The following is a 10,783-nucleotide window of genomic DNA, read 5'->3' on the forward strand; positions in this document are numbered from 1 at the left end:
TTATAAACGCTTTATTCAGGAGGAATAGCTTTAATCGATAATCATCCGTAATTGTCTTTTGAAAATTTGTAAAGCCCCATAAAAAAAAATCTATACGATTATAAAGAACGTTTGAGTCAATAATAATACGATAAATTGGATTAATTGATCCATATGTAGATCTGGACATATGTATATGAAAACTTGCTCTAGATCTCGATATACGTTCTGGCATATAGGAATTAATTTGCGTAAGGAGAGAAGAATAATCAATAATCATAATCAATGTGATTATTAATTAAATCAAAGATAAAACTATGGTCAGCTATTCCTCTTCGTGCAGACAATGTTTCAAGGTTGACAGTATTTAATATCGTGGAGTAATCGTGACCAAAAATTGATATTGGGTTATTATAATATTATTGTATCTTAATATCCAAGAAATCTACAATATATGTAAATGATATCATGGTACCCTAATTTCCAAAATAAATCTGAGATATCTTTCTAAAGTATCAGCATACTCGTCAATCACATTTAAAGCAAACGAATTTCATTCCACAAACCACGGAGTCAAGACTGCCATGATTTCTGGTTCCCGGACGGTTCCTCGCGATCTATTTATCATTCTGCGACCATTCATCGTGCCCTCCTTCAATTAATGGCATGTACACGGCACCCATCCAGCGGGAAGAAACGTCCCACGCGATTTCGTTCCGGAAGATGGGCCGTGGAGAGATTCCGCTTCCGGATACCGTTCCATTCGGCATGCATTTATAGCCCTTAAACGGCCACCCTATGGTGCGTTGCCATTGTCGCGATCAGTGATCTCGAGGGGAGCGAACAGACATCTTGATTGTTTCGTAATAAATGTCCAGGCGTTGGACAATTGGCCACTAGCGACGAAATTCAATCGAATACTGTCACCTTCATCGTGTTTTTCACCATGCTTTCACGATGTTAACTTCGCATTATTAACCCCTTAGCCTACGATTTAGGTTCCGATGGCGCGTGCCATAATCAATTTAGTCGGTCACAGGTCGAGCCATTTCGTGCGAACGCGGTGAAAAATAACAGGCAACTGAGATAGAAAGATGACGAAAATTGTCCACGTGCCTGACCCGTGTTGCTCACCTTGGGACCCAAATACGAATCACGTCTCTCACTCGTGGCAATTATGTTCGACCCAATATCCTTACTACGAGTCTCGCACGATATTGTAGGCGAAGGGGTAAACAGGTAGAGATGTACAATTTTTTTACATTTTCTTTTTTTTTACATTTTCTTTTTCTTACATTTTTTTATTTAAAAATGGGACCAAACCTAAATTAATATCAGCAATATTAATAAACGAGAAAGTATCAAAACAGTACCCTCAAAAATATATAACCCCTATATTTCCAATAATAAACACACAATAACATTTAAATAATTGCTTCTTCCTTAATCATTCTCACAATCAGATAAAAAAAAAGAAAAAGTAATCAAACCTGAATTAACATTACGAATATTAACAAACGAAAAATTATCCTAGCATGCTGTATAATTCCACTGCAAAATGGAAAATCGAAAGAGTAAACAGCTCTCCGAAAGAACAAATTAAATCCAACAAGCAACGACCGCCTAACTCGGAACAACTGTCAGCCAAAGCGAACAATCGCAAACCGACGAACTCGATTAAAGCACTGCCACTGAAAAACCAAAAAGAAACCCGAGAAAAAAGGAAAAAGACAAAAGTAGAATACAGCAACCTCGAATCCTGGGTTAAAGCAACATTCCAAGCCGAAAAAAGAAAAGAAAAAGAAAAGAAAAGGAAAACTGACGAAACTAAGTAACTGAATACTTAACCGCATAATTCGATCAGCCGGAAAGATCGAGCGACCGGTTTAATAATGATCCACGTACCGCGGCCGTAATTTCGGGTAGTTTGGTCGTGAGCTTACGATCCGGGGGATGGTTGAGCGTGCGCGAGTAAAGAGGTTAGGGCACGGGGGAGCAATACCATATGCAAAATTAACCTCCATTAAATGCGTTAACTCGGCGACGAGCATGCTCCGATGCGCTTAACCAAAGTACATTACACCGTACTCGATGCGGTCTATAGGCAGGGCAGCGCGCTTCTCTACAGGGTGTAAGCGAAGAAAACAATCGGAAAAGTTGCGCGTCGTGATGAAACGAGAGAATCTCTGACAATGGGCAGTAGATCGTGCTCGGAATTCAATCTTCCACGGTTTAAACGACGATTTTTGGTACAGCTGATACATGCATTTCTCAGTACTCTTTAAAATTTTATTATTTATGTTTCTTTTTAGTATTTTGCATCTTTTTTTAATGCTAAGTTTATTATGGTATAAACGTCAATTTTCTGATACACGTGGTACATGAATTTCTAAACGTTTTTAATTTATTTTATTTCTTACATCTTTTCCTGCTATTTTTCATCTTTTTATTTTTTAATAGTAAGTTCATTATGGCGATTTTTGGTACACGTTGTCGATTTTTCATTCTTTTCTTTTTATAGTAAATTGATTGTATTTCTCAGTACTTTTTTAAATTTTATTATTTATGTTTCTTTTTGGTATTTTGCATCTTTTTTTAATGCTAAGTTTATTATGGTATAAACGTCAATTTTCTGATACACGTGGTACATGAATTTCTAAATGTTTATAATTTATTTTATTTCTTACATCTTTTCCTGCTATTTTTCATCTTTTTATTTTTTAATAGTAAGTTCATTATGGCGATTTTTGGTACACGTGGTCGATTTTTCATTCTTTTCTTTTTATAGTAAATTGATTGTATTTCTCAGTACTTTTTTAAATTTTATTATTTATGTTTCTTTTTGGTATTTTGCATCTTTTTTTAATGCTAAGTTTATTATGGTATAAACGTCAATTTTCTGATACACGTGGTACATGAATTTTTCAGTATTTTTAATTTATTTTATTTCTTACACCTGTTCCTGCTATTTTTCATCTTTTTATTTTTTAATATTTTCTTTTTATAGTAAATTGATTGTAGTTTGAATAATGGTATGTGGTACATGTAGTCGATTTTTCAGTATTTTCTTTTTTATATTTTAATTTTGATATTTTTCATATTTTTTCTGATACTAAATTTACTGTGATTTAAATTATTTTTGAAGATTTAGAAAAGATGGAGAGAAATGGTAAAAGAAATTCTTAGGGTTTCAATGTTATTTAATTGTTCTGATGTTGATTGGAAAGTTTTAATTAACGATGAGACGGAATTGTAAGAGGATAAAAATTGAGATGTTAATTCCTGTGGATAGTAAAAATTGTCTGTCAATGAAGATGTTAGTCGAGTGGAAACCGTATTGTCTGCAATTGATAAATCAATATCGAATCGTTTAAGATTGGTTTAGAATCCTGTGTTACGTTATATTGTGTTTGATCTTAAAATTGAGATAATTGAAACGCGAATATTATAAAACATCATTAATCCATAATATCAATCAAAGAATACTAATTATTTCAGTAACTTAATAATCAAGAAATTTAAACAAGATTCTAGATTTTTAGACTTAAACCTGTTCTTATTTCCATATTAATATTTATCATTTAAGATTTTCTAAATAAAAAATGCAATTTAAAGAAATGTTAATTAATTTTCGAAATACCCATACGTTTAAAGAAATATACTATTTTATAAAATATACCAAAATTAAAAATACAAAAATAATATCTACAATACATTGTTTAAAAATTCACCAATAAAATTATTTAATAATAGACATATTTTATATTTCAATCGATTCAATATCCAATTACCCAAAAATAAAAATTAAGAAATCAGAAAAAATGAGAAAAAATTAAGAAATATAATTTTAATGCAATATTCGAATCACATAACAATTACATGACTAAAAATATCACGATATAAAGAAAAAAATTAATAAAATAATTTAGTAATTTCATCGCGAATCACATCGGATCACACCCCTACTCGTGTACCGAAAACTGGCGAAAATGTGAGTGAAAAATATATCCTCGATCTCGGAGATGCCCAACCTACTTTACGAAAGGCAGTCTCCCCAGCAAAATCGACATGAACGAGCAAATACAACACTCATCTTCCCTACGATCGAATTTGACACAGAGGAGCCCGCAGATGTGTCGGGGCATTTGTCATAATCACACACGCACACATATCCGCTGCACGGTCTGAAAACGCTCGTTGGACGTTTATTAACACCCTGTATATGTCGTGGCGTCTAATTGGCCGTCGCGATCGTCGGGGCAAAATGGCCTTACGCCGCGCATATTTACCCACAGTTCGTTTCGTCCTCGATTTCTTTTCAACGAGACGACAATGCGCGCTCTTAACCCGTTAACCGTCTATGCCGTAATATTATTGAAGAAGCCGATCTACAATTGTATTGTGCGCGACACGATATTACGTTCTGGGGCAAAACTTGACCCGTGCCAATCGAAACACTGCCTCGAGAGCAAGTCTCTGCTTCGAACCGACCGATCAGAGTTTGCTAGGATGGTAGAGAGATTCTGAAAGCGAACGGGATGCGTCTAGTTATCCCTAGATTTCTTGTCAATCGCATTTAATGGTTGGTCGATGGTTGGTGGTTGGTTTGTCGATAATTGTAAGGAAGAAGTATTTTATTTTCTATTTCTAATTTTCTTTTTTCATTTTTTTGAGTTTGGTATAGAGACTTTGAAAAGGTACGGAATACGTCTAGTTATCCCTAGAATTTTTGTGAATCGTTTTGAATGGTTAGTTAATGATTGTATAACTTACGAAATAAGTATCTTATTTCTTTTCCTTTTTCTTCTTTTCTTTTTCAAAATTTGGTATAGAGATTTTGAAAGAATTCTGGATACGTCTAGTTATCCCTAGAATTTTTGGGAATCGTTTTAAATGGTTAGTCAATGATTGTATAACTTACGAAATAAGTATCTTATTTCTTTTCCTTTTCCTTCTTTCTTTTCTCAAAATTTGGTATAGAGATTTTGAAAGAATTCTGGATACGTCTAGTTATCCCTAGAATTTTTGGGAATCGTCTTCAATGGTTAGTCAATGATTGTATAATTTACGAAATAAGAATCTTATTTCTTTTTTTTTCTTTCTTTTTTCTTTCTTTTCAAAATTTGTATACCAAATTTTGAAAAGGTACGGAATATGTCTAGTGACCCCTAGAATTTATGTGAATCGTCTTTACTAGTTAGTCAATGGTTGGATGCGTAAGGAAGATTTTATTTTTTATTTTCAAAATTTATTTCTGTGGGACACATTTTTAGTTCATTTGAATTTATTGGGTTTCTTTTATGGAGAAAATTTTGTGTAGGTAGCTGTTCACGATGGTTTTTTGAACGGTCGAAATTCATATTTGAATAGATAAGAGAAAAATTTGGTGTTTAGAATTTTTCAGTTCCCTTTCGCGAAATATTTATTTGGAAAGTGGATGGATTATTTTACGAAGAGGATTATGTGAAAATAGTTGTTTTAAATAGTTCCTTATCTTTTTTGTTTTAATAGTGGTTCATGTTTAAGCAGATAAAAGAAAAATTTGTATTCCTCTGTTTGCTTTTATGGAATATATCTATTGGTTCATTTGATTTCCTAGAAATCTTTGGATTTATTTTATGGAGAGAGTGCAGAGAAGACAGTGGTTATTTCTTTTATTACCTTAATAATTTTAATGGAATATATGGATAGTTGATCTGAAGGGTATAGGAGTTAACTGTTAAAATAAATTTGAGTAATGTGTTTTGATTGTTCATGAAGAAATATGATGTCAGATGATGGGTCAGTCACATATTATAATTAACCTCTTTATGACTATGAACCTATATGCTGTAGCGTGCAAAACTGTTTTCAACAATGGAAATGTTTTATTTTTATGAATTAATATGAGGGTGCTTGGTATTATTTTATGTCCAAGTCGATTTTTCTATGTCAAAAATCACTTTATTTCAAACATAACCTTAATCAATTTTGCTAGATGTTACTAATATTAATCCAATATGAGACGCACTAATAATAGTTCAATCATTCTTCCTTTCAATTCCTCCAGTTATCGTAACACCATTCAGCAAAACAGCATTCAATGGACAATAATACGATAACACTTACCAATATAAAATTAATAAAATAAATAAATAAATAAAATAAAAATTTCTCTTTTCTTCTTACCTCTCACTCCACCTAATTCCCAATCTAACTTCAAACTTAAAGACCTCAATACTCCAAAATCACTTTTATCATACATCCATATCCATAAATGAGAACCACGTATCAAAATTATCGTTCCCATTTTTCCTATACTAAAGATCACATCCAATATTAATTTTCTAATATAAAATACAGAAAAGAAATAAAATAGAAGTCTCTCTTTTGTTCCAACCTCTCACACAACCTAATTCCCAACCTAATATCAAACTAAAATACTTCCTCACTCCAAAATCACTTTAACCTCATCCTAAAATTTTCATTCCCATTTTTCCAATATCAAAAATCACTTCCAATATTACATTTTCTAATATAAAATTCAAAAAGGAAGAAAAATGAATAAATAAAATGGAAGTATCTGTTTTGTTCTTACCTCTCACACAACCCAATTCCCAACCCAACATCAAACCTAAACACTTCTTCACTCCAAAATCCCTTCTAATTTACATCCACATCAATCTCCCAAAATTTCTGTTCCCATTTTTCCTACAGCATAAATCACTTTCAATATTATACTTGACAATATAAAATTAATAAAATAAATAAATAAACGAATAAAATATAAATCTCAAAATTGTGTTTAAATCTCTCACCCCAAAATTCTCAGCCCAATCTCCAACATGTAAACACCTCAACATTTCATCAGTTCTACCATACATCCCTAAACGAAAATCATCATATCGATTGAGGCTATCGCCCCAAATATCATAATCCCGGTGTCACCAAAACCTAACCTCGATCAAAGAGAACACTATCCAACGCAAAGAGTGTCGGCAGAAATAGAAGGAACAGTCACGTTGCATCATGGCGAACGCAATTAACGGAAGCACGCAGTAGCTTCCTCTCCCTTGTCCTTCACATTCCTCCAGGCACCCCGTTCGAAGGGCCTTCGAGTAGGAGATGCTTATTAAATTGTGTCATCCAGGAATAAGGGCTAACGCGGTGCATCCAATTTGTGCCGCTTAATTAATTCCCTCCAATTTATTCCAGCCGGCCAATAAAGAAACCAGGACCCCGCCGGTCAACGAGCGCCGATGCGAGCGCAATATTGTCCCTAATGAAATCTTCGTTAATCGCGTCTCCGTCAAGTTTTCCAATGTACGACGACACGACGTCGCTCCAATTGGCCGCTCCACGAATTTTGCGTAGCCGTTTAGACGCGTTGGGACGCGGCGCGCCGCTCCCATCCGCTCTTGCTCCTCTGCCCGTGCGTTTTCATTTCGAATCGGGACGCCATTGGTCCATTGCAATCGGACCACGACCGACTACCAGCTTTGATGGAATAATAAATCGTCGACGTGCACGCGATTCGCGGTCGCAGAATGGGGGGTGAGTGTTCGATCAGGTTTGATGAGGTTTCAGAGTGTCTTATGGGGTGAGATCTGTGAATTGGGGGGGAGGGGGGTGGTTTACAAGTTTGCGATTAATTATTGGTAACGCGGTTATTCCAGATGATTTTTGGGGATTTCAGGGATTTTTATGGGAGTTTGGCTGTTGGTATAATAGATGGAGTGAAAAATAGTGAAAAATAGTGGAAAATGATGGGTAATGAGGATTTTGTTGAGAATTGAAGGGTGTATTATATTTATATGATGAGAGTTATAATGTATTTTACTTCAAGATGGTAGATTTTTTAGGATTTCAGGGATTTTTATGGGAATTTGGTTGTTAGTATAGTAGATGGGGATGAAACAGTGAAAAATGTTGGGTAATGGGAATTTTGTTACGAATTGAAGTATTTATTATATTTATGTGGTACGAGATATAATGTATTTTAATTGGAGATAATAGATTTTTTTGGATTTCAAGGATTTTTATGGGAATTTAGTTGTTGGTACAATAGATGGAGGTGAAATAGTGAAAAATGATGGGCAACGAGAATTTTCTTGAGAACTGAAGGATGTGTTATATGTATGTGGTAAGAGTAATAATGCATTTTAATTCGAGATAATAGATTTTTGGGGATTTCAGAAATTTTTATGGGAGTTTGGTTATTGGTATAACAGATGGGGATGAAATAGTGAAAAATGATAGTTAATGAGGATTTTCTTGAGAACTGAAGGATGTATTATATTTATGTGGGGCGAGAGTTATAATATTTCTTATAATTTCTGGGACTTCACTTTTTCTTTTTCTATATGGGAATGAATGTGATATTAGAGTGAGTTGTTAATTATTTATCCGTTGTATGAGGGTTATTGGAGAATGTTAAAAAGTAATGGTAAGACAGGCATTTTTGTGCGAGCTTTCGACATACTGTGTGTAAGTCGTTTATTATTTAAGAAAAACCGAAAAACTTTTGACTTTTTAACTAGGAAAATAAATCTATTACACAGTCTAGTAGATTTAAAAAAAAAGGTATTTTTTTGTCAGATACTGATTAATTAAAATTTCAATTGCTATGTCACGCCGGAATACATTCCATTTTTATTTTCGAAAAAGCTGAGATGAATATTAAAAAAGATATTGTGAATAGATGACTGTGGAGTTACAAAACAAAAAAGGGGGGGAGATAAAAATAGGTAATTCAAAATGGAATAACTATGCAATATTTAAGGCAGATCGATTCAGCAATTTTTGCAATAATTCCTGATATTTTTTCCAAAAATGCTGCATAAAAAAAATCACGTTTAAAAATTGTAAAATTATGTTCTTATATATAATTGAAATTAATTGAACTTCTGCCATCGCAACTTTCTTACACTGAAAAATTTTTATATAAACTTTATGCAGATAATTGAGAAAAATGAAATTCCAGAGTGAAAGTAATTAATTAAATTAATAAATTTAATATAAAATTATTTTATATATTACAAAAATATTTAATATTGAAAATACAAAATTATATTAGTATTTAATGTCTGAAACAATTAATGAAAATTTTTTAAAGAATGGAATATTTTATTTTCGGAAAGAATGAAGATACTGTTTCTGGAAGTGATAAAATTACGAAATTATAATTATTATTAATTCGAAAGGTGTGGAGAAAATGGGAGATGAATGTGTAAATAATGTATAGATATGGAAAAAGTGTGTGTTGAAATTAGAGGGTAGCACGAAACTGACCGGAAATTGGGAAGAATTGTGGAATAGTAAATTCTGATACTAATAGCGGTATCAATATTAATACGGACTTCAATTAATATTAATTACTGTTAATATCAACATTGACACTAATACCAATTCTGTTAAATGTAATTGATAATTTTAGACCCCTCGATCAGCAGGATATTAATTTATGGCTTTCTGTATTTAACATTCACTGAAATGCTGAAACGTAGTTTGCGTTTGTACCCTGGACAAAACTTGCAACCTAATACAAACCTAATTCAACCCAAATTCGAAACATTAAACGAAACAAAGCCATCTTGATATATAATATTATGAAAGTCACAATAATGCCATAAATTTCTAATTATTATTTTCTTAAATGATCATAAATTGCTTAAAAATAAAATATTCGAGGAATTTCAAAACTGTAATAATTATTATTCTTAAATATATGATATTTCGAAGAAGCTGCTTGTAGTGGCAATTTTTATTTAAGAAAATTTTGAAATATTTATTATAATATATCATTTGATAAATCATTCGTGTAAAGCATAATTGTGGAATTTCACAATCGACTGTCTAAAATCTCGAGACATGAAACGAAAATTATAATTTCTTCAAACAAATCACCAAATCACAAAAGAAGAAGAAAAAGAAAACATAATTTACTACATAAATTATGCAAAAGTACATAAATACCGTTACAAAGTAATTCTACAAAAGAATTTTCAATGCAAAGAGTTAAATTTACCCTTCATCCAACTAAACCCATACAGGTATACACACATGCACATGATCCACACAGACTTACCTACTCTTCCAAGAACACCCTTAACCCTCTGCACAACCATAACTTGTTATGAGATTTTATCAAATGTTGGAATTTTGAATAAATTGGACAATGATTATAATTATAAAATACTCCAATTGTTATTAGTTACAAAATAGATATATGAAGTTAATAATTATAATTGTCCCAAAATTATATTTCTCTATCTCTTTAATACTCTTCGTCTCACATTAACACTCTGCTCGCTATACACCCTCTCATTCTAAGTATGGACTCCTTCCCATAACGATCACCTAAGATTCCAACCATAAGATTATTCTCTCACACACGAAACAAATATCCTTGCATCACATATCAACACCCACACAATCGCTACATCATATGCACTAACTCTCGCACCAAGCCATTTCTCACCTACGAAACAAATTCCACAAGAATTATACTCTACACTTGTCACACGACAAAAATTATATTTAACGCGTTTCAAGGTGCAGAAAATTTGAAGAAATTCTACGATTTCTGTGCGATTTATATCGCAAACTAAAGTCAGATACTCCCGCGATGCGTCATTTTTCAGAATTAAATCCGAATGCAAGGGGTTGATCCAAGATTCCACCAACTGTCGAATAAACGCCAGCACCGAGGCTCGTCGAGAGACAAGAACCAGTCGCTCGTCTCCCCGATTCGAGGGGTGGAACCGCGCGGTTGCGAGAGGGTAGCGCGAGGGTGGCGAGTACGGGCGAGGCGTGACGGCAAGCT

The 10,783-nt window shown here is 33.1% G+C and overlaps 1 protein-coding gene across 1 annotated transcript in view; it reads right to left on the bottom strand.

Annotated features, from left to right (window-relative positions):
• The window catches only part of LOC108545215 (diencephalon/mesencephalon homeobox protein 1-B), a 35,441-nt gene extending 28,599 nt beyond the window's left edge, over window positions 1–6,842 (bottom strand). Inside the window, exons 1-3 of the mRNA XM_017896725.1 lie at window positions 6,777–6,842; window positions 6,557–6,618; window positions 6,148–6,278 (exon numbers count right to left, since the gene is read on the bottom strand). Of these exons, the coding sequence (XP_017752214.1) occupies window positions 6,148–6,278; window positions 6,557–6,618; window positions 6,777–6,842 (259 nt within the window). The remainder of the gene's footprint in view (window positions 1–6,147; window positions 6,279–6,556; window positions 6,619–6,776) is intronic.
• Between the last annotated feature and the right edge of the window lie 3,941 nt (window positions 6,843–10,783).

This window comes from Eufriesea mexicana, unplaced genomic scaffold (genome assembly GCF_001483705.2).
Source record: "Eufriesea mexicana isolate 0111107269 unplaced genomic scaffold, ASM148370v2 scaffold382, whole genome shotgun sequence".
Taxonomy (NCBI): Eukaryota; Metazoa; Arthropoda; class Insecta; order Hymenoptera; family Apidae; genus Eufriesea; species Eufriesea mexicana.